At 38.2% G+C, this 21,451-nt stretch overlaps 1 protein-coding gene across 1 annotated transcript in view; it reads right to left on the reverse strand.

Annotated features, from left to right (window-relative positions):
* LOC121737972 (protein stum) overlaps nucleotides 1-21,451 on the reverse strand; it is a 75,313-nt gene that overhangs the window by 28,396 nt on the left and 25,466 nt on the right. Inside the window, exons 3-4 of the mRNA XM_042129723.1 lie at nucleotides 3,492-3,622; nucleotides 754-3,028 (exon numbers count right to left, since the gene is read on the reverse strand). Coding sequence (XP_041985657.1) covers nucleotides 754-3,028; nucleotides 3,492-3,622 — 2,406 coding nt within the window. The remainder of the gene's footprint in view (nucleotides 1-753; nucleotides 3,029-3,491; nucleotides 3,623-21,451) is intronic.

Consider the following 21,451-nt stretch of genomic DNA (forward strand, 5'->3'; position numbering starts at 1 on the left):
TAGTTAATGTTAGAGGGAGATAGAATGAGCTGTTGTGTTTTAAAGTGACACGAAGTTCACCAGGACAGTCAGTATTATTATAAAACAAAGTCGCTTTTTTTGTCCCTCATGTCCCTTTGTTCCCTTTAATCTTTAAAACTACGCAACGGATTTTGATGATTCTTTCAGTGAGATAGTCCAATTATGAGGAAGGCTATAGGCTATATATTAAGAAGTAGACCACGTGAAGGATCATAGGCTATCGATTTTAATCATTTTTTCAGTGGCTATTTATTTTATGCCCGTGCGACGCCGGGGCGGGTCGCTAGTATTATATAGTTTAATATGTGTACGGTCCCTGCGGGTTTTATTTCGTCTTGTGGTAATTGCAAACAGCACCTTTTTATAAGTTGGGAAGATAATAAAGTTACATAATTATATTTAAAAAGTAGAGCTAATAAGGATGATAATATTTACACCATAAAGTTAATATACCTAGCGGAATAGAGCAACAATCTCGAGCTGTCAAACGAAACCAAAATTGGTTTTCATCTGTGTGTAAAAATATGTGTACGTATACACTTACACAAACATGATTGAACATGAATTCTATGACGTGCGGCACGTGCCGACTTGACGTCAAAGAAAGAGTGCTGCTGTCATGTATCACACGTCTCTTTTTACCACGCAATGTTACTGATAGTGACATCTCTCTTGCTCAGGCCCTTGTTTCTCTATTCCGCTAGGTATATTAACTTTATGGTTTCCACTTACCCGCCATTACTCTGCGACTTTTCTGATCCGTTCTCCATCTTCTGCACGTCTCCAGGTGTCGACACGTTGGAGCTCTGGACTTCTACCTCTGGACCTCCCTGCACCAGCGTTTCTGTCATCTTCTCTATTTCTTTTGCCTTCTCATTCACAACAGTCACGGATGCTTCTACGGTTTCTTTTTTCTCTTCTACTTTCGGATGTGGTGTTTCGATCGGGATGACTGCTTCTAGAATCTTGGCAGCTTCTATTTTGGCATCGCTAGCAATCTTTTCGCTTTCTTTAGCTGCAGATTCTTTAGCATCAGCTATCTTTTTGTCTGCTTCTTTTTTGACTTCTTTAAGATCTGATTTGACCTTTTCAGCAGCAGCTTTTAGTTCCTTTTCCTTCGCTTTTGTTGTAGATAGAATGTTTTCTGTTGATATTTCTGGCTCTTTTAGTATGCTGTCTATCTTTTGCCTTACTTTTTCAACTTGGGGATTGTTGTATGGGGGTTGCAATAGCTTAAGCTTAACATTATCTTCGCAGAATAGAGTCTTGTCTAAAGTCTTCGGTTTAGGCGGTTTCTTATCATCTTTGTCGATCTTTTCCATTTTATCCTCCACTTCAGCTTTTGTAGTAGTAACAGCAGGCTTAGTCTCTGCTGTTTTTTCTTCGCTTTCTTCGGTTGGTCCTGTGATAGAATCTTTCGAACTTAGTCTCTCAAAAATTCTTTTTTCTCTTGCTTTTTCTAGGGCTGCTGGTAGTTGGTTAGTAACAGTCGTAACTACTTCTAAAGGTTGCGATGTTATTGCAGCTGTTGTCATGGAGACTACACTTTTCTTCGTCATTATCACTAAATCTCCCTTTTCGTTCATCATTTTGTCATACTGAGTTTCATATTCTGGAGTTTGGGTTACTGAATCTTGTCGTTTCATTTCAGGTTTATCTTTCGGGCTTTCTTTTGTGTTATTATTTTTTAAGTCTTCGGAACTTCCTTTCATGTCTTTTTTCGTACTGTCTTCTTTGGTGTGTCCATTTACAGTTGGTTCTTTTGCTTTTTCCTTCAGATCTTTTTTGCTACCCTTTTTACTTAGTGGAGGTTTTTCATTGAGACTCTTGGTACTGGGCGCTCTAGTAAGACTTTTAACACTATTGGTTCGGCTGATTGGCTTTTTAGGTTCAACCTTACTTACCACCGGAGGTTTTTGTGCAGCCTTTGTGCTGGGAGTTCTACTTACACTCTTCTGAATTGCATTACCAGGTTTGGTCGTTCTTGGAAGAGTCTTTCGCTTTTCTGGACTCGTGTCTCTACTAGCAACTCTACTCGTTGTTCGAGAGTTTAACTTTGACGTAGCCGGTGTACTACCAACTGTCTTTGCTGGCTTCTTAGCTGCTGTAGTTACGGGCTTCGTTGGTGTCTTTGCTGAACTTGGCTTAGAGTCTTGTACAGGACTTTTGTTTGGAGTACCGACTATAGGCGATAATCTTTTAGCATTTATAGATTTATTTGTAGGTGGAGGACCACTTCTGCCTGGTGAAATTGGAGGCTTGCCTTTAATGTTAGAGGGAGATAGACTGAGCTGTTGTGTACTCTGAGAAGCTCTTTTATCGTGAACCTGGCTTCCTATTCTTATTGTCTCATTCAAGTTACTCGTACTGCTAGACATGACACGCTGTTTTGGTTTCAATTTTGAATCAATGGCAGTTTTTGTACCATTTCTCGCTGGGGATACGGATCCTTGACGTTTAGGTATCTTAGAATGCTGCGGCGATCCATTGCCAGATTGTGGTAGTGATTTTGAAACAGATCTCACTCGTGAGTTATGTGTAACTCTTTTAACAGTTCCATCATCTTGGTTCGTAGGTTCTACATTACTGGTTAGGTTATCTAATAGAACAGCAGACGGCGAATTAGATCTAGACCTTAAAATGAATCTACTAGGCGAATTACTTCTAGAATTTGTTCTCGAATGACTCACACTTCTGATCTCTCCTTTCTTATCCAGAATCCCCATTTCTTTGAGCAGCGCTATCTCCTCCTCCTGTTTTCTCTTCTCTGCCGCTGCTTCGTGCTTCTCTCTGTTGAGTTCACTGAGTTCTCTGACTTCCTCCATGTTTTCTTTGAGGAAGTCCCTGGGTTTGTGTGCTGGTGGCGGTGGGAGCATGGTGGCTGCCTGCGCCATCTTGTCTATCCTGGTCAGAGACTTCGTTCTCCGTGGTGGGGAGTTGTTTCTGGAGTTGGTGGCACTGGTTTTCGGTGTTGTATGTCTTGAAGTCTCTTCTCTGAAGCCTCGACCTGGGAAAGAAGTAAACGTTTATGTACTGTGTAATTTTGAATTTGACTTCTCAACCAACTCTGAGATAATTTATGTATTGTTGGAAGGATTTATATTGTGGAGTTAAGAGCTTCCCGTCAATATTTTCTAGTTCTTTGAAAACTTCAAGGGCTAATATTTTTGCTTATATTCTGTCCGGATATAACAAGATCTATGTTGATCTTAAAGCAAAGTTGCGAACACTCGTTCTATCGTTTTATAATACTACCGTGTAGTAAATACATGCACATAATATAATTTTGCTCTTATCGGTCTGTATCCAAGTATCAGAGAAAGCGAGCTTCAAAATCCCTCAATTTTTATGCTGTAAGCACTATATTGTGGACAGGCATAAACTTCAAAGATCCTAAGACTTCACTTTTCAAAGACTCCTAGGTTTACGACTTACCTCCTACCCACGGTCCTTCAAGGACTAGGGCTTACCTTTAAAAGGTGACACTCTGCCGGTCCTCTCCACAGGCAGTGACCGGGGGCTGGTGGGCCGGGAAGCGGGCGGGGGCTCCGCTAGGATCGCGAAGGATGTCTCCTTTTTCCGTTTGGATGTTGGTGCCGGTCTGGAATGAGAAAGAAAGATTATAAGTGAGAAAAGAGATTTAAGCAGTTTTGTACATTCTTAAAAACTATAGTCCAAATGGACTGACGTGGCACCAGCGGTCATTAACCTTACTCGCAGAGTAGACAGAACTAAGTAGTTAGTACTGTTTACTCTGAACGATGTGAAAAATGCCAGCTCTGTGTTTTGCAAAATTGAACTGTTATATGAATCTCATCGGAAAACAGCGTATAAGTAGATGTAAATGGTATATACTTTATTTAAAGGCAGGCACAGACCACAGTCCAAGAGATCAGCAAAAATACCTTATTACCAAATATTATTACCTAGGGTTATGATAGGTATTTTAATGTCAGCAAAATGTATGATTCACGCGGGAAATGTTTGTAATTTAGTTGGTCTCTATAAATAATATTGTTTTTGTATACGTAAATACAATTTTACTCGTAATACAATTCTTAACGTTGTCTCTTTCTACAATATATTCTATCTCTCTCACCTACTTTACATTTTCTAAACAGCCTTAATTTGTCAACGTTGGTGTTAACGACCTGTAACGAATAGTCCCTTAGGGTGGACAAAAAAGTATAAATAGTTGACATACTCTACATACATACATTAGCCGAAGACCAAAAAAATAAAAAGAAAATTTAGAAAATAGGTTTTTAGAAGAGCTGTAGGCAATTCAAAAGAAAAAAAAATTAAACCATGACGCCCGCAACTCCGTTGCACCAAATTTCGTTTATCGCGCGGGAACCGTACATTTTTCCTGCATAAAAAGTGTTCTATAGTCTGTCATAATCATAATAATCATAATTATAATCATATTTATTTGCTCAAAAACATGGTTACATGGGTTGTTACAGTTATTGATACAGTGCGGTATGTTTTGCTATGACAATAGCGTGCAAAATTGAAAAAGAAATATTGTTTTGATTTCATCACTGTTTAGAGTCTCTACACATAAGGTCATAAGTATATTTTTAATCCTACTACTAGATTCTATCTACAAGTCTAGTGTCATCCCTTTCAAATCAATCTAAGAAAAAAGGGATGACACTACGATGTTGCCACTTTTTAATTTCTTCACTTTCTTGACAGACTAAATGTTCTTTCCCGGCACTCAAAATATCCACTTTTAGTCCTTTCCTATCCACTTTTAGTCCTATCCTATCCTTTGAGGTAAAGAAACTTATTTAACGAAATCGGTGCAGCGGTTTAGGCGTGAAAAGGTATCATTCAGACAGACAGACACACTTTCGAATTTATTATCATTACCATTAGATGATAATTCTGCTCGTTTATAACCTTGGGCAAGCTGATGATGATGGCGACCTTAATTACTTTCTTCAGCGTCTAGTTGTTCCACAAATTATATTCTCAAGGACCGAGCGCCTTATTCCGAACTCGATAGTAAGGCGAGGTGAGTTACGATCGAGTTGCGTTCGAGAAGAACTCGATTTTAAATGTGCAAGATTTTGCTGTCGGTTTTAAAATTTTTTAAAGAGCTATTTATTTGTTTTAGCGCGGATTTTTACTGTAACTAGAGTCATGATGGTTTCGTAAACGTAACTTCATTAGAACAACACTCGATAAAGTTTTAAGTTTGCACGACGAACTTACTATAGCTTCATTCAAAATTACTGAGTAACATTTAACTTAAAAAAAAACAATTTAAATCAAGATTACGTTACTAGTTGATATCCGCAACTCCGTTGCGCCAAAATTCGTTTATAGCGCGGTAACCGTACATTTTCTCCATACCAAACTCAAGCAAAATCGGTTCTGCATTTTAGGCGTGAAGAGGTAACCGACAGACAGACACACTTTCACATTTATAATATTAAGTATGGATGTAAATCTTCTGCTTCTGACGGACACGCCTGAAATGGAATTCATCTCGTTATGTTTCTTATACACGTCATCGTTAAACGGCTCATTGATTTTAATTAACCATTAAATCACTTAATGATGTTGGAAAATCCCACAAAGTAATTTGTTTGGGTTATTTACAATACCTATACTAATATTATTATAAATGCGTTACTGGGTCTGTTTGTTACCTACTGAACCGACTTATTTGTTATTCAGTATGGAGATAAAATATTAATTTAAAGACCTGAGAAGATCAGAATTACTGTTCTATAAATTTTAATCTTTTAATAGATACACATTTATACTTTTTATCCAGAAAAAAGTGCAACATGTAACAACAGGCAACATCCAACATCGAAACGATATCGCATCAACACCGTACGACGTTACAGAATAAGCCCCCGTCACCTTGAAAATAGTTTGCTGCATACACGAATAACTCTGTTTAAACACTATCGTTTTTTTCCCTTATTTTTTTGCGTGTAACGCTTTGGTGATTGTTACGAAAAAACGTTTCTTTGTTTGAAAACAAAAGACAAGATACGGTCGCACTTAGACTTAATGATAACTCAACTTTAATGAAGATTTTGACATAGACTTCATTTTTATCAAAGTCAAGAAAAGCTTAGTGATCGTTAAACAGATTTCGACCGTGTTGAAGAGCATTTGCTCATCGTCGACTGTAAAATCGTGTTGACATGTCACACAGATTAAATTACAAAATGTAAGTACTTAAAACTCAATCAGAATAGAGTTCCTTAGAAAGGCATGAAATAAACATAATATGGATGCGAAATCACTGCAAAATATCAGCTAGCTGACAGGGTACTTAGTCAAATTGCTTTCGATGATTTTACTACGATTTTCTGTTCGTGTGTTGGAGTCTTGGCTGGACCTATTTTGATAAAATTTTTCTTGCATGTTTAAGTGAGTTCGAGAGTTGTTAAGATTTAAAATTAGGTCGACTAGATGATGTTGTTGTACGAGCCAGATTGTAAATTTCAAAATGTGTCCTTTAAAGATGTGTGTTCAATAAATTCTATCGGGTCCGTTAGTTATAAAGTGGCCTAGTTTGTTTGTTTGGATCAAACATCCGAAAGTGCTGGGTCGATTTTGATAAAGACAGACATAAAGCAGACCACGAGAAAGACATAGGATACTTATCAAAAATCGGCCAAGTGCGGGTCGGACTCCGTACCGTTATAGAGCAAAATTAGGAAAAAATGGTGTTCAGAAGTCTAGCTATAGCGATTCTTGAGATACATCCTGGAGACAGACAGACAGAAAGACAGACAGACAGACGGACAGACATCGTAATCGCAAGTCCCTGTAATAGAGTCCCGTTTTATCCTTTGGGAACGGTACGGAACCCTAAAAATCACCAATTTAGCACCACAGCCAACGCACCTGCAGCTCTTATAATGTTGCGAGTGTCCATGGGCGACAGTAGTTGCTTACCATCTCGTGACCCGTTTGCTCGTTTGCCCCCTTATTTTATTTAAAAAAACTTATAATTCACATAACTATTCTTTTGCCGTAATCGGATGCAAACTAAGCAGATTTTGATAATAAGCGATCATAATTAAAGTTAATCTAATTGGGTTTCCATTAGTAACGGAGGTTGTGTAACCCGATGTGAGATGGTTACGGTTTCTGGTTGTTTTGAAACCCATTGTGTCGGTTACGTAACCATTTTGCATGGTGCTTATGGGTGTCCTAACCTAGTGTTATTGCGGATCTAGGCGTATTATTGTAATACTAGATTTAGATGTGCGCCGACATTCGTTTATCGCGCGGTAACCGTACATTTTCCAGGATAAAAAGTATCCTATGTCCTTAATCAGGACTCGACCTATCTCGATACAAAATTTCATTAAAATCGGTTCAGCGGTAAGCGTGAAGAGGTGACAGATACACTTTGGCATTTATACAAAGAGAACACTTTTGCACAATAAAATTTCAGCCAGGAATAATTTATAATTTTGAAGTGCCAAAGTGTGTGCGCAATACACAAGGAAACTTAACTCAATGACCAACACGACTGGTGACTGGTGAGAGATCAGGCGCAGGACGGCACATCCGACAATCAGGTGATCAGCTTGCATTGTCCTAAGGTATATTCTTTTTTTATGAAATAAGGGGACAAACGAGCAAACGTGTCACCTGATGGAAAGCAACTTCCGTCGCCCATGGATACATGTAACATCAGAAGAGCTGCAGGTGCGTTGTCGGCCTTTTAAAAGGGAATAGGGGAGGTAAGGAAGGGAATAGGGAAGGATAGGGAAGGGAAGGGTAGGGAATTGGGCTTCCGGTAAACTCACTCACTCGGCGAAACACAGCGCAAGTTTTCTGTGAGCCCGTGGTATTTCTCCGGTCGAGCCGGCCCATTCGTGCCGAAGCATGGCTCTACCACCTTACTGTCTGTCTGTTACCTCTTCACACTTAAACCACTGAACCGATTGAAATAAAATTTGGTATGGAGATACATTGAGAGGCGGGTAAGGACATAGGACAATTTTTATCCCGGAAAAATGTACAGTTCCTTCGCGATATACAAGTTTTTGAAGAATTGCGGGCGGAGTTATCTAGTACCTACTAGGATGCTTCTAGTATGAGTAAGTATGAAATATGTATATTAGGGGAGGAGTGGGACGGGGTCCTCGACCTGCATTGTGTATGTCTGTCTGTCATTACGAAAGTCAGTAACTACTTTATGCGGTATGCACTTAGTGGTGCGAGTTACAGGCGAAAGCGGTTGTAGTTTCAGGGTGGCATCCGAATATTATTGTGCAATTCTTGAAGTAAAAACATCTTTAGCAGCGTGTGCCCTTTTTGGGGCGGTAAAAATATGTCACGTTATCATAATAAATGGCAGCATAGTTACCACATTTTAAAGATATATCTTCTTTAAAGTAATATCTTCATTACCACAACGTATAACTTTATCTGTCATATGTGACAAGCAAACCGCATAGCTTAATTCGCTGTGGAAATCGAATCGAAAAACGAGCTTTGAACGTTAAAATCTTTGCAACACAACTTTCTTCCAATTAAGATATTTTTGAGCTATTGCATAGCTATTATCGCGGGCTTTGAGCGCGGTGACCGAAACAACAAATTCCGTAACGAAAATATACCTAACACCCCTCACTCCGACCGCAGCGGTGCGGCGTTGCCGTGCATCGTTTAACGTCGTTTCAGTTCGGCAGACACGGTGTTTGTGTGCGTGTTACTAGACGTATGCGAATTATAATTGCATTAACTGAAAAAAAAAAAATGTTATGCAATACATTAACCTACGCAGTCCCCGAGTGCCACATGTTTTTTTCTCTGTAAGAAGGACAAGAGACTTTGACAGACCTTGTATTAATTCGCTGTGTACATATTTTGTCAGGGTGTATCAAAAATCGCTGCCGCCTATGACTTGGGCAACTCTCTCCCCCGGGTATAGCGGCCTAGCGGTGCGTTACAGGTGAAAGTATGTATGTATGTATTTGTTTATGTTTTTTCTTGTCTGTGCGAAGGTGAAGACCACATGATGTATGCGCATTATGCAATAGGATAATTAGTTTTCTCGTTAACATGAAATTTCCGTGAAAATTACTGTAAAAAGTTAGATGCTAGAATCGAAATACTAAAGAAACGTGTTGTCAAACAGAGAAACTTGAAGGATTATCGTTTTAAAATCGTTTTATGTATCGCATTTGTAACGGGTTTTCATCCTGCCGTGCTAGCATACGCCAACGAGATATCTCACTCTACACGTTTTCTCGATGTTAACTGGTTTATCTCTTCATCTCTATTGACCCTAACATGACATAAATTTTTTCTCGTACGTCTGTCGTCAAAATTAGAGATAATTTTGTTTTTTTTTTATATGTGCTATTTTTGTGTATGTACTAACGAACAATATACGAACGAAAATTTATCTCTCGAGTCTCGACGTACGGATGTTAGCGAAAAAGAGATATATATATATCGGTATCGACAATATCACTACGCTCGAGAGTGAGATATCCACGAGATATGTCGTTGGCGTATGCTAGCGGCTGGAAAATGTATGGTTCGCGCGTAAAAAACGAATTGCAACAAAGTTACGGATAGTTATCCTTCAACTATCCTGTATCCTTTCCCGTGTCAACTCTCAAAATAATATTATCTAATTTTCTATCTTATATATAAAATTCTCGTATCACAATATAAGGCCGCGTACTCCTCCGAAACGGCTTTACTGATTTTAACCAAATTTTATATGCATATTCAGTGGGTCTGAGAATCGGCTACTGGGTACTTTTTATATTATATTGATAAGTGCATTTGTTGAATTACAACTCGAGACTGACGGCGACCATTGTTTGTGCGACGGGATAGCGATGGACGTTGCCATGGTGACATACTTATTTAGTCACTTCAATAAAATAATACGGGTGAAATACTTTATATGGCAAAGAAACGTTTGCCGGGACAGTTAGTTTCTATATAATAATTTAATCTAAATCGGTCGTAAACGTGAAGAGGTGACAAAGCAGACAGACAGAAAGGCTCTTCGCATTGTAATATTAGTTAGGAGTTTGACTAGAAGATGCCTAAAATTGCTTTAGGCCAAAATTCACGCATTTTGGTGTTAAGAAATTACATTGGAACAGAAACCGGGCATTTTGCCGTTATTAAATTATCCAATGTCCTTTCCCGGGACTCAAAGTATCTCCAAACCTCTCATCTAAATTGCTTTAGTTTGAGCGTAAAAAGATAACAAACAGACAGACTTTCGCATTTATAATATTAGTAAAGATTACACAAACACTCACTTTTAATCACACTGAGTCATGCGCAGGCGAAAACGAATTACACGTAGGTTGAAAATCCTTCGCCTACGGAATCCTAACTTCTAAAGCCCAAGGAACCCTAAGTTAATTCCCTAAAGGATTAATTCCCTAAGGAACCCTAAATTAATATTGTAAATTCGATAGTGTGTAATGTGTATATCTGTTACCTCTTCACGCCTTAACCTAAACGTTTTATACCGTGGTAGAGTCATGCTTCGGCACGTATAGGCCGGCTCGACCTGAGAAATACCACGGGCTCACAGAAAACCGGCGTGAAACAGCGCTTGCACTGTGTTTCGCCGAGTGAGTGAGTTTACCGGAGAGCCAATCCCCTACCCTATTCCCTTAACTAGCCTTCCCTGTTCCCTTCCTTACCCTTCCCTATTCCCTCTTAAAAGGCCGGCAACGCACCTGCAGCTCTTTTGATGTTGCAAGTGTCCATGGGCGACGGAAGTTGCTTTCCATCAGGTGACCCGTTTGCTCGTCTGAAAAAAACTGATGAACCAATTTTGCTGAAAGGAATCGAGATACTTGGAGTCCCAATGACAACTTTTTATCCCGGAGAAATGTACGGTTACCGCGCGATAAATGAATTTTCTTCATAATATTTAGTTTTTTACAAAATCATTACGTAATTAATACATAGTTAAAAAAAACTACAAAAACACGCTTTTTTATAATGTCTTTTTCCAAATTTAACAAATTATTGCATTGTCATTGGCTCTTAATACGTTTATAAAGTTTTGAATTAATTAGACTACTGGAGATAGGTAAAAATCATGCTCAAAGATTCCGTTATGCCCCCTCACCGAGAGCATTCGCGTGTTATGTAATATTATAGATTCGAATTTGAGCATTACATTACAATACTATCTCCCTGACTGACGAGCATTCTCGCGTAATATCTAATTATAGGTTAGAAGTTATATCAAAATAGTACCAGTGCTCCCAAAGTGATAATGCGCATATAAATTTTCGTAATTTTTCGGCTACGATCGTATTTCCCGAGCGTCGGAAGACGTCGCTGCAAGCGCCGCACTGTTTTAAACTTAACTTTAAGAAAAACGCCGCTTTGCTGCAACGTAGAGGCGCCTGAGGTTGCTTGGACGTTACCGTGGTAACGCTGCGATGGCTTCCCGGTGAGTCAAGGCACTTATTGACGGACCGGCGACAGAGGACAGCCACCGGCTATATGATTTTTACTTCTATTTCCTTTGAGCAAGGTGTAAAATGCAAGTGCATTGTTTGGGGCTCTTACGTTTTATAGATTCGGGTGTTTTCGTGATTACGACAATAGGCTTGATGACTAATTTTTTTTCTTATTGGTAATTGAAAGACCCTTAAAGAATAGAAACATCGCTGAATGAATGACTCTGATAGCTTAAAAATTCACCAAGATATGACAATTCAAACATCTCATAAAATAGACCTGCCCGAAACGCTCCATACAAAGTGCTACGAAAGACTGACGTCACTCTTTCGTAGTTTGTACGCATCGGTAGAGAACTTTGTTCGATAGGTATATTAAATATTGCGTTTATGAAAGTGGTTTCATAACAAAAATTGCTTTTAATTGCATAAGTTATCGATTGGTATACAAATATTAAGAAATTTAATTAAAAAAAATCGACTTGATTATCTAACTTTTAAGGCGCATAACAAAAAAAAAAATGCTATCGAGCTGTAATTTTGGGAAGACTTATTTTTCACCGTGATTTCTTTATTTTATTAACAAAATTCTCTAATCTTTGACCTTGTCATCATCCCTATTAGTGAAGATGTCCATGCGCATTATTAATTTGGGAGTACTGTATTTATCGTTACAACTTACAAGGTGCGCGTTGTAATGCTCGGTTCAAGCGAATGCTCCCGGTGAGAGAGCACCTTAACATATACCCGAGTTTATAAAAGCGTGTTTAAAAAGCGTAGGTTTCCTACGGCCTACGGAACCACAACTTCGTTATAGCCCACGGAACTCTAATTGTTAGTAATGAGTGTAATTCGATAATGGCTGTATAAGTCAGTGGACTGTGACTTGTATATGACTGGTTAGCAAGTATGAGCAAGAATATGACGACTATAACAACACATGATCGTTTAACAAAACATACTGATAATATAGTTTAGGGTGTCTGTAAGTGCTGGAGCCTGAATAGTCCATCCACAACTTTTATACGTGGGAGAGCCATGCTTCGGCACGAAAGGGCCGGCTTGACCGGAGAAATACCACGTTCTCACAGAAAACCGGCGTGAAACAGCGCTTGCGCTGTGTTTCGCCGAGTGAGTGAGTTTACCGGAGGCCCAATCCCCTACCCTATTCCCTTCCCTTCCCATCCCTACCCTCCCCTATTACCCTATTCCCTCTTAAAAGGCCGGCAACGCACCTGCAGCTCTTCTGATGCTGCGAGTGTCCATGGGCAACGGAAGTTGCTTTCCATCAGGTGACCCGTTTGCTCGTTTGCCCCCTTATTTTATAAAAAAAAACTTATCTGAGGGTTTTTTTTTGTGCTGAAGTCAGGTCAAGTAGCCCTGATGTCACTGCGACCCTTGTTGATCTATTGTGACTCCTTCGCACTAGAGTATCATCCCCAACCCAATACTGCTCATAAATTGAACGAAATGGTTGGAGTTGGTGCCACGAATTTCCTCTGTGGATGAGTATTCGTAGCGACCAAGGTGCCTGATCCTGCTCTGAAGTAGAGCAGGACAGTCAAGGAGGAGGTGTATAGGTGTCTCGTCCTCCTCCTCGCAGAATCTGCAAGTCGTTAAGCTACTAACACCTATTGTTAAGGTGTTTATTGAGCTTGCAGTGCCCGGTTAGGCTTCTGGTAAGGATTCTTAATTGATTCCTATTCGTGGTGAGCACTATTTCTGACAGTTTCTTGTTGAAGCCAGGAATTAGTGCCTTGGAGTGTTCAAGGCCATGATCACAACTCTCAACTCATTGCTTTCTTATCTGACGGATACTCCATACTTCATATGTCACGATAAGTTGTGGATAGCCTATCCGGCTCTTATCGGGAAGTGGTGGAAAAGGCCCTTAAATTAAAATATTAATAACTGAATGTTTTTGAAAGCTCTCCTTTTTCGAAGTCGGTTAAAAATTAATAAAAAGATTCAGGGCCTGTTTCACCACTTCCTGATAAGTGCCGGATAGACTATCTACAAACTTATCTGACAGGTACTTCATACTCTATCACGAATTATTTCGTCGCAACTTTGTTCGTTTATCCCGGGTAAACCCTACGTTTTTCCGGGATAAAAACTACTCCTTACTTCTTTCCTGGTACTTAAAGCATCTCAAGAAAGGATGACCCTAACCTCGAACAGCTTGTGGTTACAGGCAAAGTTGACGGTCGCCGCCCAAGAGGCCGAAGCCCTATTAGATGGTCTGATCAAGTGCGCACAACTCTAGACACCGGCCTCCATGATGCTCTCCATTCTGCCAAGGATCGCCACAGATGGCGTAATGTGGTCGTCACTAAACTCCAAAAGGGGAATCACGACCCTCAGCAATGAGGAACACGACGCGAGGAGGAGGAAAGTATCTCTAATTCTCTACATCAAATTTCATCAAAATCGCTTCAATCGTAAAGAGGTAACAGACAGACATTCGCATTTTTATTAGTAAAGCAATTCCACAGGCGCGTCCGTGCCAAATTCCAAAACAAAAAAAAAACTGCACTTAAAAAAACTGCCATATTTGGAGGTCGCGCTGAAACTATCAGTACGGAACCAATGTTACGAAATACGGCTCGGTGCTAACACGTTTTTAATTAAATCAACACTTATGGCTTCGTGGTAGCATTTATATCGTGGGTTCAATCCCGGGTAAAAAAATGAGAATATATTTTGTTTTAATGTAACTATTAAACAGATTTTGAAGATTTTTTGTATGGTATAAACTATAAGATATTAGTTTAGACTCTAAATGCTGGGATACTTTCTTTCGACAATTTTATTGTACGGTGCCCATGAAAAGTTACAAAAAAATCAAAAATTTTATATTTGACGAGATGACCCTCTCAACTCTGCTGCGCCAAAATCCGCTCATTGCGGGGGCCGGAAAATTTTCCAGGATAAAAAGTATCCTATGACCTTTACCGGGACTCAATGCATCTGCATACCAAATTTCAGCAAAACCGGTTAATTGGTTTGGACGTAAATAGGTAGAGAACTACAAAAACTTTCCCTCAAATCCTACATGTATGTATGTAAACAAAACACAACAAAGACAATGAGTAATCTCCTAAACCTTGACACCATAAAGTAAAAGTATTACGCCCCCGACTCCCACTGAGAATAGGACTCCTACAAGTGATGAGAATCAAAGCCCATCCTACGAGTACATGTAGATAATGTATTATTAATGGCTTTGTGCGAATGAAGATTGAGAAATGTGGCGCTTATTTTAATCTAAAATAAAAGCCAAGATCGCTTCGTTTCTGCGTGGCAATAATCTTTAAGGCAGTTTTTTTATATTTTAAGTAGCTGTCCCGACAAACGTTTTTTTGCCATATAAAGTATTTCGCCCGTATTATTTTATTGAAGTGACTAAATAAGTATGTCACCATGGCAACGTCCATCGCTATCCCGTCGCACAAACAATGGTCGCCGTCTGTCTCGAGTTGTAATAATTTACTATTATTTATTCAACAAATGCACTTATCAATATAAAAAGTACCCAGTAGCCGATTCTCAGACCCACTGAATATGCATATAAAATTTGGTTCAAATCAGTAAAGCCGTTTCGGAGGAGAACGCGGCCTAACATTGTGACACGAGAATTTTATATAATACTAGATGTCCCGCGCGGCTTCGCCCGCGTAAATTAGAAATTTTACAGAATCCGTAGGTACATTTTCCCATAAAAAATATATCCCCCGTTTTTCCCACATTTTCCTGAGTTTCTTCTGTCGTATTAGTCTTAGAGTAATAATATAATATAACCTTCTTGATAAATGATGAGTCTTACTCGATAAATGATCTATCTAACACTGAGATAAGTTTTTAAATCGGACCTGTAGTTTCTGAGATTGACGCGTTCAAGCAAACATACTCTTCAGGTTTATAATATTAGGTAGATATAGATTTTTTTTAATTATCGCTTGACAAACTCGAGTCTCGATCTAAAAGACTATGAAATGGTATAATATGGTAGTGATGATGATGATGATGATGATGATGAAGAATGTAATTTGCATAGTAGCATATGCTTTCTGTTCTTAAAACAACGCCGAAACTCCCAAACTTGTATCTATAAAGAATCAGGAATTCTCTCAGCACCTTCCGAACCACGGTATACCAGGTATATCTCGGTGCAAAATCTTACTTGTTGGTAGCATATGCTTAGAATACTTCTCACGAAACCGAAGTCACCATATGTTTCCCTATAAGTTTTGAGGAGTTCCCTCGATTACTTATGGATCCTTCATCAGATCACCACTTTTCTGAATATAATACCAAATTGGGATGATACCCTATATACCAAAAGAAAATTTTTGAAAATCGGTTAACAAACGGCGGAGTAATCGTTGAATATAAGAAAACGAACATAACACCTCCCCCATTTTGAAAGTCGGTTAAAATTGTAGCCTATGTGTTATTTATTTAATATTTTAATCAGCACATGAATTGAATAACAAAATTTTTTTCAAATTAATCGTAGCACCATCTGTCAGGACAAACTAAAATTGAAATAGAATAATATTGAATGCGATGATAGCGCCGTCCGCCGGATCTAATGTAAAACATTCCAAAATCAACAACTCCTTATAAATAAGAAATTAATTGAAAAAACATTTTCCAGTAGACCAAACTGTAAATCTAAACCATTCTCGAATCTCCACGAACACACACAAAAAATTTCATCAAAATTGGTCCAGTCGTTTAGGAGGAGTTCAGTCACATACACACGCACACAAGAAATATATATATTAAGATAAGATAGTAACCAAACCTTCACTGACCGATGATAACACATCTACTGTATATTAAATAAAAATTACTATGTTAAAACTTAAAGCACAAATCAATAGGCGTAATAGTTTTTCCGTAAAGTGTACCACAAAATGTACAGGTTGTGGGATATACTAGGGCTCGCTTCGCTTGAAGAGGGAAAAGTTTGTTTGTTCTTCTAGTGCCTCTCCAATCACTGAAGGTTGGCAGTCAAGCTCTAGGAGACAATTAGTGGCAAGCGATTATCGTAAAATCGTATCTTCCGAAATTTGCATGTCCGGTCTACGTATGGATCGACTTTCTTAGAACAGCATAATGAAGTTGTCGGATTCAGCTAGTATTATAATTTGTGAGTTTTGAGTTCGTAGTTCTAATAATGCTCAAAAATGTGCAGTTTCTTTGGTTAAGAAGTAGCCAGATAGATTTTTTATGAAGAACTTGACTCGGAGGACCATGTTGGTGTTTCCAAGCTGATTAGGACGATGCAGGCTGATCACCTGATTGTCTGACAAGTGAGATGATCCATGCATCGGATGGGCATGTAAAAAGTCGGTCCTGCGCCTGATATCTCGCCGGTCGTGTCGGTCTTCCGTCCCACTGGGTTATGAGAGTAAAAGGAATAGAGTCTGTGTATTGCGCACACACTTGGGCACTATTAAATTACTCATGCGTAACTGGCCTGGTTTCAATGAAACCGGCCACCATCACCGAAACCGGTATAGGTAGGTAGGTAGGTAGTACTATTATAAGCAGAACCCCCCCACCCTGTTTTAACACCGTGTTTCTCAGAGGGCGTGTTATTCCTACACCTAAGGACAACCCCCGTCTCCCTTTTAATACACCGGGTTTCTCAGAGGCCGTGTTATTCCTACGCCTAAGGACAACCTCCCTACCTGATTTAACCCCGGGTTTCTCAGAGGCCGTGTTATTCCTACGCCTAAGGACAACCTCCCTACCTGATTTAACACCGGGTTTCTCAGAGGGCGTGTTATTCCTACGCCTAAGGACAACCTCCCTACCTGATTTAACACCGGGTTTCTCAGAGGGCGTGTTATTCCTACGCCTAAGGACAACCTCCCTACCTGATTTAACACCGGGTTTCTCAGAGGGCGTGTTATTCCTACGCCTAAGGACAACCTCCCTACCTGATTTAACACCGGGTTTCTCAGAGGGCGTGTTATTCCTACACCTAAGGACAACCCCCCTCTCCCTTTTACCACACCGGGTTTCTCAGAGGCCGTGTTATTCCTACGCCTAAGGTTATGCAAATGCCACAACCATATCGTGCGTGCAGAAAGCGTTAAGTCGGTTGTGCATTTCACTAATTTTGGTTGCCAGTGGTTTCCTACTCGCGTTGGTTGGGTACTAATGAAATGCAATTATTGATAAATCTGGCGCGGTAACCGTACATCTTATATTATATATAAAATTCTCGTGTCACAATGTTAGGCCGCGTACTCCTCCGAAACGGCTTTACTGATTTTAATCAAATTTTATATGCATATTCAGTGGGTCTGAGAATCGGCTACTGGGTACTTTTTATATTGATAAATGCATTTGTTGAATAAATAATAGTAAATTATTACAACTCGAGACTGACGGAGACCATTGTTTGTGCGACGGGATAGCGATGGACGTTGCCATGGTGACATACTTATTTAGTCACTTCAATAAAATAATACGGGCGAAATACTAATATAAATGGCAAAGAAACATTTTGCGGGACAGCTAGTTTTGCTATAAAAATTTTTATCCATAATCTTAAGTATTTTCCCATTTAGCGTTTGTGGGGACGTGACAGACAGACCGTCAAATAGACAGACAGACAGATAGACAGATCAGAATAAAGATTTTATGATTTTTTACATTTGCAACTAAGCAAACGAATTCATACGAATTCTAAGAGGCAAAATTTGTTTGTTTGAATCGAATAGGCTCTTAAACTATTGGGCCGATTTTGGTAAAATTCGGTATAGATGTAGAGTAACAAAAAGTGTCATACTAACACTTTTTTTTACAGTTATCCCAACTCTACCTATGTTCCTATGAACTATGAAACATATTTTCCATCTACGTATAAAAACTTTCGTATAAATTTATGTCGATATTTGCTTAGAGAAATTCTCCATCTAGAGTACAAAAGTAATTCTTACGAGTGCGCTAAAAACAAAAAACTTACACTGGGCTCTACCATGCACAATAAATCTACACAAACAGAATCTATTAACGATAACAGTAGTACTGAAATAAATAACATACATCAATCAAAAAAAAAATTGTACAGTTCCCGCGCAACTTTTAGTCGCCTAAACCAACTAATATATTATATTCTGTGCCTAAACATAAATTATGTTGAGTAAGAAATTAACATAAGAACAGTATTGGCAGGTCAAAAGCAATATTTCGTGCAAACATACATACTACATTATGTATAACGGCAAAAAGTACGCGCTATGTGTCGGATATATCTAGCGTGCGCATGTCCAACATTTATCCGGCCAAACGCGAGTCGGATAGCACACGAGGGGTTCCGTATCCCACTAATAATATAAATGCGAAAGTTCGTTTGTTTGTTACCTTTTTACGCCCAAACCGCTGAACCTATTTTGCTTAAATTTGGTATGGCGATACCTTGCGTCCCAGGAATGGACATAGAATACTTTTTATATCGGAAAATGTACGGTTCCCGCGCGATAAAAGAATTTTGGCGCAACGGAATTGCGGGCGTCATCTTGTTCTTTATAAAACTTTGTCTATTCTTTTTTATAAAAAACTTTTGCTATACTAAACGGTGGCTTAAATAATTTCTACTCACTGTTTGGTTCCAATTTCAAACTTTAGGCCTTAGAAAATGGCGAAGTAGCAAAAATATATCTTTCTCTTTTACTCCCACGGAATTTTGCCTTTGATATTTGAGAAGGAAATATTCTTTTTCAGTTCCAGTATCCTTCTTTAATTCCACCAGCACCATCAAAGCACTCACTACCAAATGAATCAAGTGTCACTCTTAAATACATCCGCTAATAAAAAATGCACTTTAATCCATTAGGTTAAAGCTGTAATTGGCGCTGCACCTGTTTTTACGATGACAGGTGTTATTGTTGTTGTAAAATGAACTTTAACTTAAACTATTACGGTTTAAATTGAGATTGGATTCAGTTCGATGATGACAGCTGCTATTGCTACTTTAAAATGGACTCTATAGCATCACTTTAGAGTCGTAATTGCAGTGTCGATGGGCTATTTAGCCTTCTAATAGGCATCTAGCACGCTATCAATTATTTTTCAAGATATCACTTGTTTCTAGCTATATTAATCTACAAGATGATGCCCTCAACTCTGTTGCCCTAAAACTAATTTATCGCAAGAAAACCGTACCTTTTTCCGGGATGAAGAGTATCCAGTGTCCTTTCCCGGGACTCAAAGTATCTCCATACCTTTCAGCAAAATCGGTTCAGCGGTTTGGGCGTGAAGAGGTTACAGACAAACAGACATACTTTCGCATTAATTATAATATTAAAATGAATTTTATATTGATAAGGGATTATAGTAAAAATTTGAATGTTCTTACCGACGTAAGCAATAAAAAAGATCTATACTTTGCACATACTAATATTTGGGACAAAGTCACATTATTGTTATACAATTTTGTCATTGTCCGATGCATTTGAAAAGTCGCTTGACAGATCGGGACCAAGTCACAAAACATTGTATATCTATAACGTCCGCACTCACAGAAAAAGATGTAATATATAATAAAAAGATCGAGATTTATTATTTTTATTAATAAGGATATCCTTTTCTAAGACCTACTCATAAAAGAAGTGTACCGCAAGGATTTTCATTGGGACCACAATCTCTTATTATGTATAACTTTGGCAGTTGCATTGTTTTTTTTTGTTTTCAAATTATATTACTCACTAACAACTTTATAATAGTCTGAACTTTGATATTTTATCATTATATTTGTAAATGGTAAAATCTAATATGTTAATAATTTCAATGTGTAGGCGTACCACAAGGAGATATCTTTAGACCTTTGTTAATTATTTTACTTTAAAATTATTTCTTCATATTTTGTTACTTTTTGAATTCTTTGATTGAAATGAACAAGATTTGTTTATCGCGGGAGAATCGTACATTTTTTTCGGGATAACAAGTATCCCATCTCCTTTCCCGGAACTCAAAGTATCTCCATATCAAATATTAGCAAAATCGGTTCTGCGGTTTAGGCGTGAAGAGGCAACAGACAGACTGACAGACACACTTTTGCATTTATAATATCAGTATCGATTTTGGTTGTCTATGTATGTTTGTATGATAATATGTACTTAGGTAATATGTTTATGTATGTATCCCAAAGTACGGGTCCGATTTTAACAAAATATGAAGTATCAATAGATTAGCAATGAATCCGCAGATTACATTCATAACTACAGCGAAAGTGCATTTGTCTGTCTGTATGTCTTACTTTATGTTACGGGACCAAGGACATAGGATAGTTCTAATCATTTGAGCCTAAACCGATTTGATGAGATTTCTTTACCATATCTCTTTATTTTTAAAATGTTTGTATATTATTACCTATCTAAGCTTTTAACGAATAATTACATTTTCATCATGTGTTTGTCCATTAAAATCAAAATTTTGATAGCATATAACTTCGCTATATAATATAGAGGTATATTATTATGTAAATTTTGTTTATAAAATAATATAGCATAATTTTTGATTTCTTTATCTGCGTCCTTCTCGGTGTATGAGCATGGTGTTATCATTAAAACTTATTTTGATATTTTAATTAAATTTTAATACGTTTTGAATATCATTTTCACAATTTCCTTCATGTTTTTCGACATTATGATTTCTTTTGTTTTATTTTTTGTTTGTTTTGTTTTAAAATAAGTTTTTTAAGTGTCTTATTAATCAATAATAATTGTGTGTCTTATTAATTAAAATGTGCAAAAACTTAGGAAAGCTATTAAAAATGTAACAATTAAAAATAACGAAAATTACAAGATTTGATATTTTGGACTTTTATAAAGCTTTCTACTTAATCGCTCATCGGTCAATTATCAATACAACCATTATGTCATCAAACATCTAAATTGAATAACGGGTAACTCCTTTCAGAGCGGTAGTGTGGGTGTGGGTTTATGATCCAGACTAGA

The sequence above is a fragment of the Aricia agestis genome, chromosome 22 (genome assembly GCF_905147365.1).
Source record: "Aricia agestis chromosome 22, ilAriAges1.1, whole genome shotgun sequence".
Classification (NCBI taxonomy): Eukaryota; Metazoa; Arthropoda; class Insecta; order Lepidoptera; family Lycaenidae; genus Aricia; species Aricia agestis.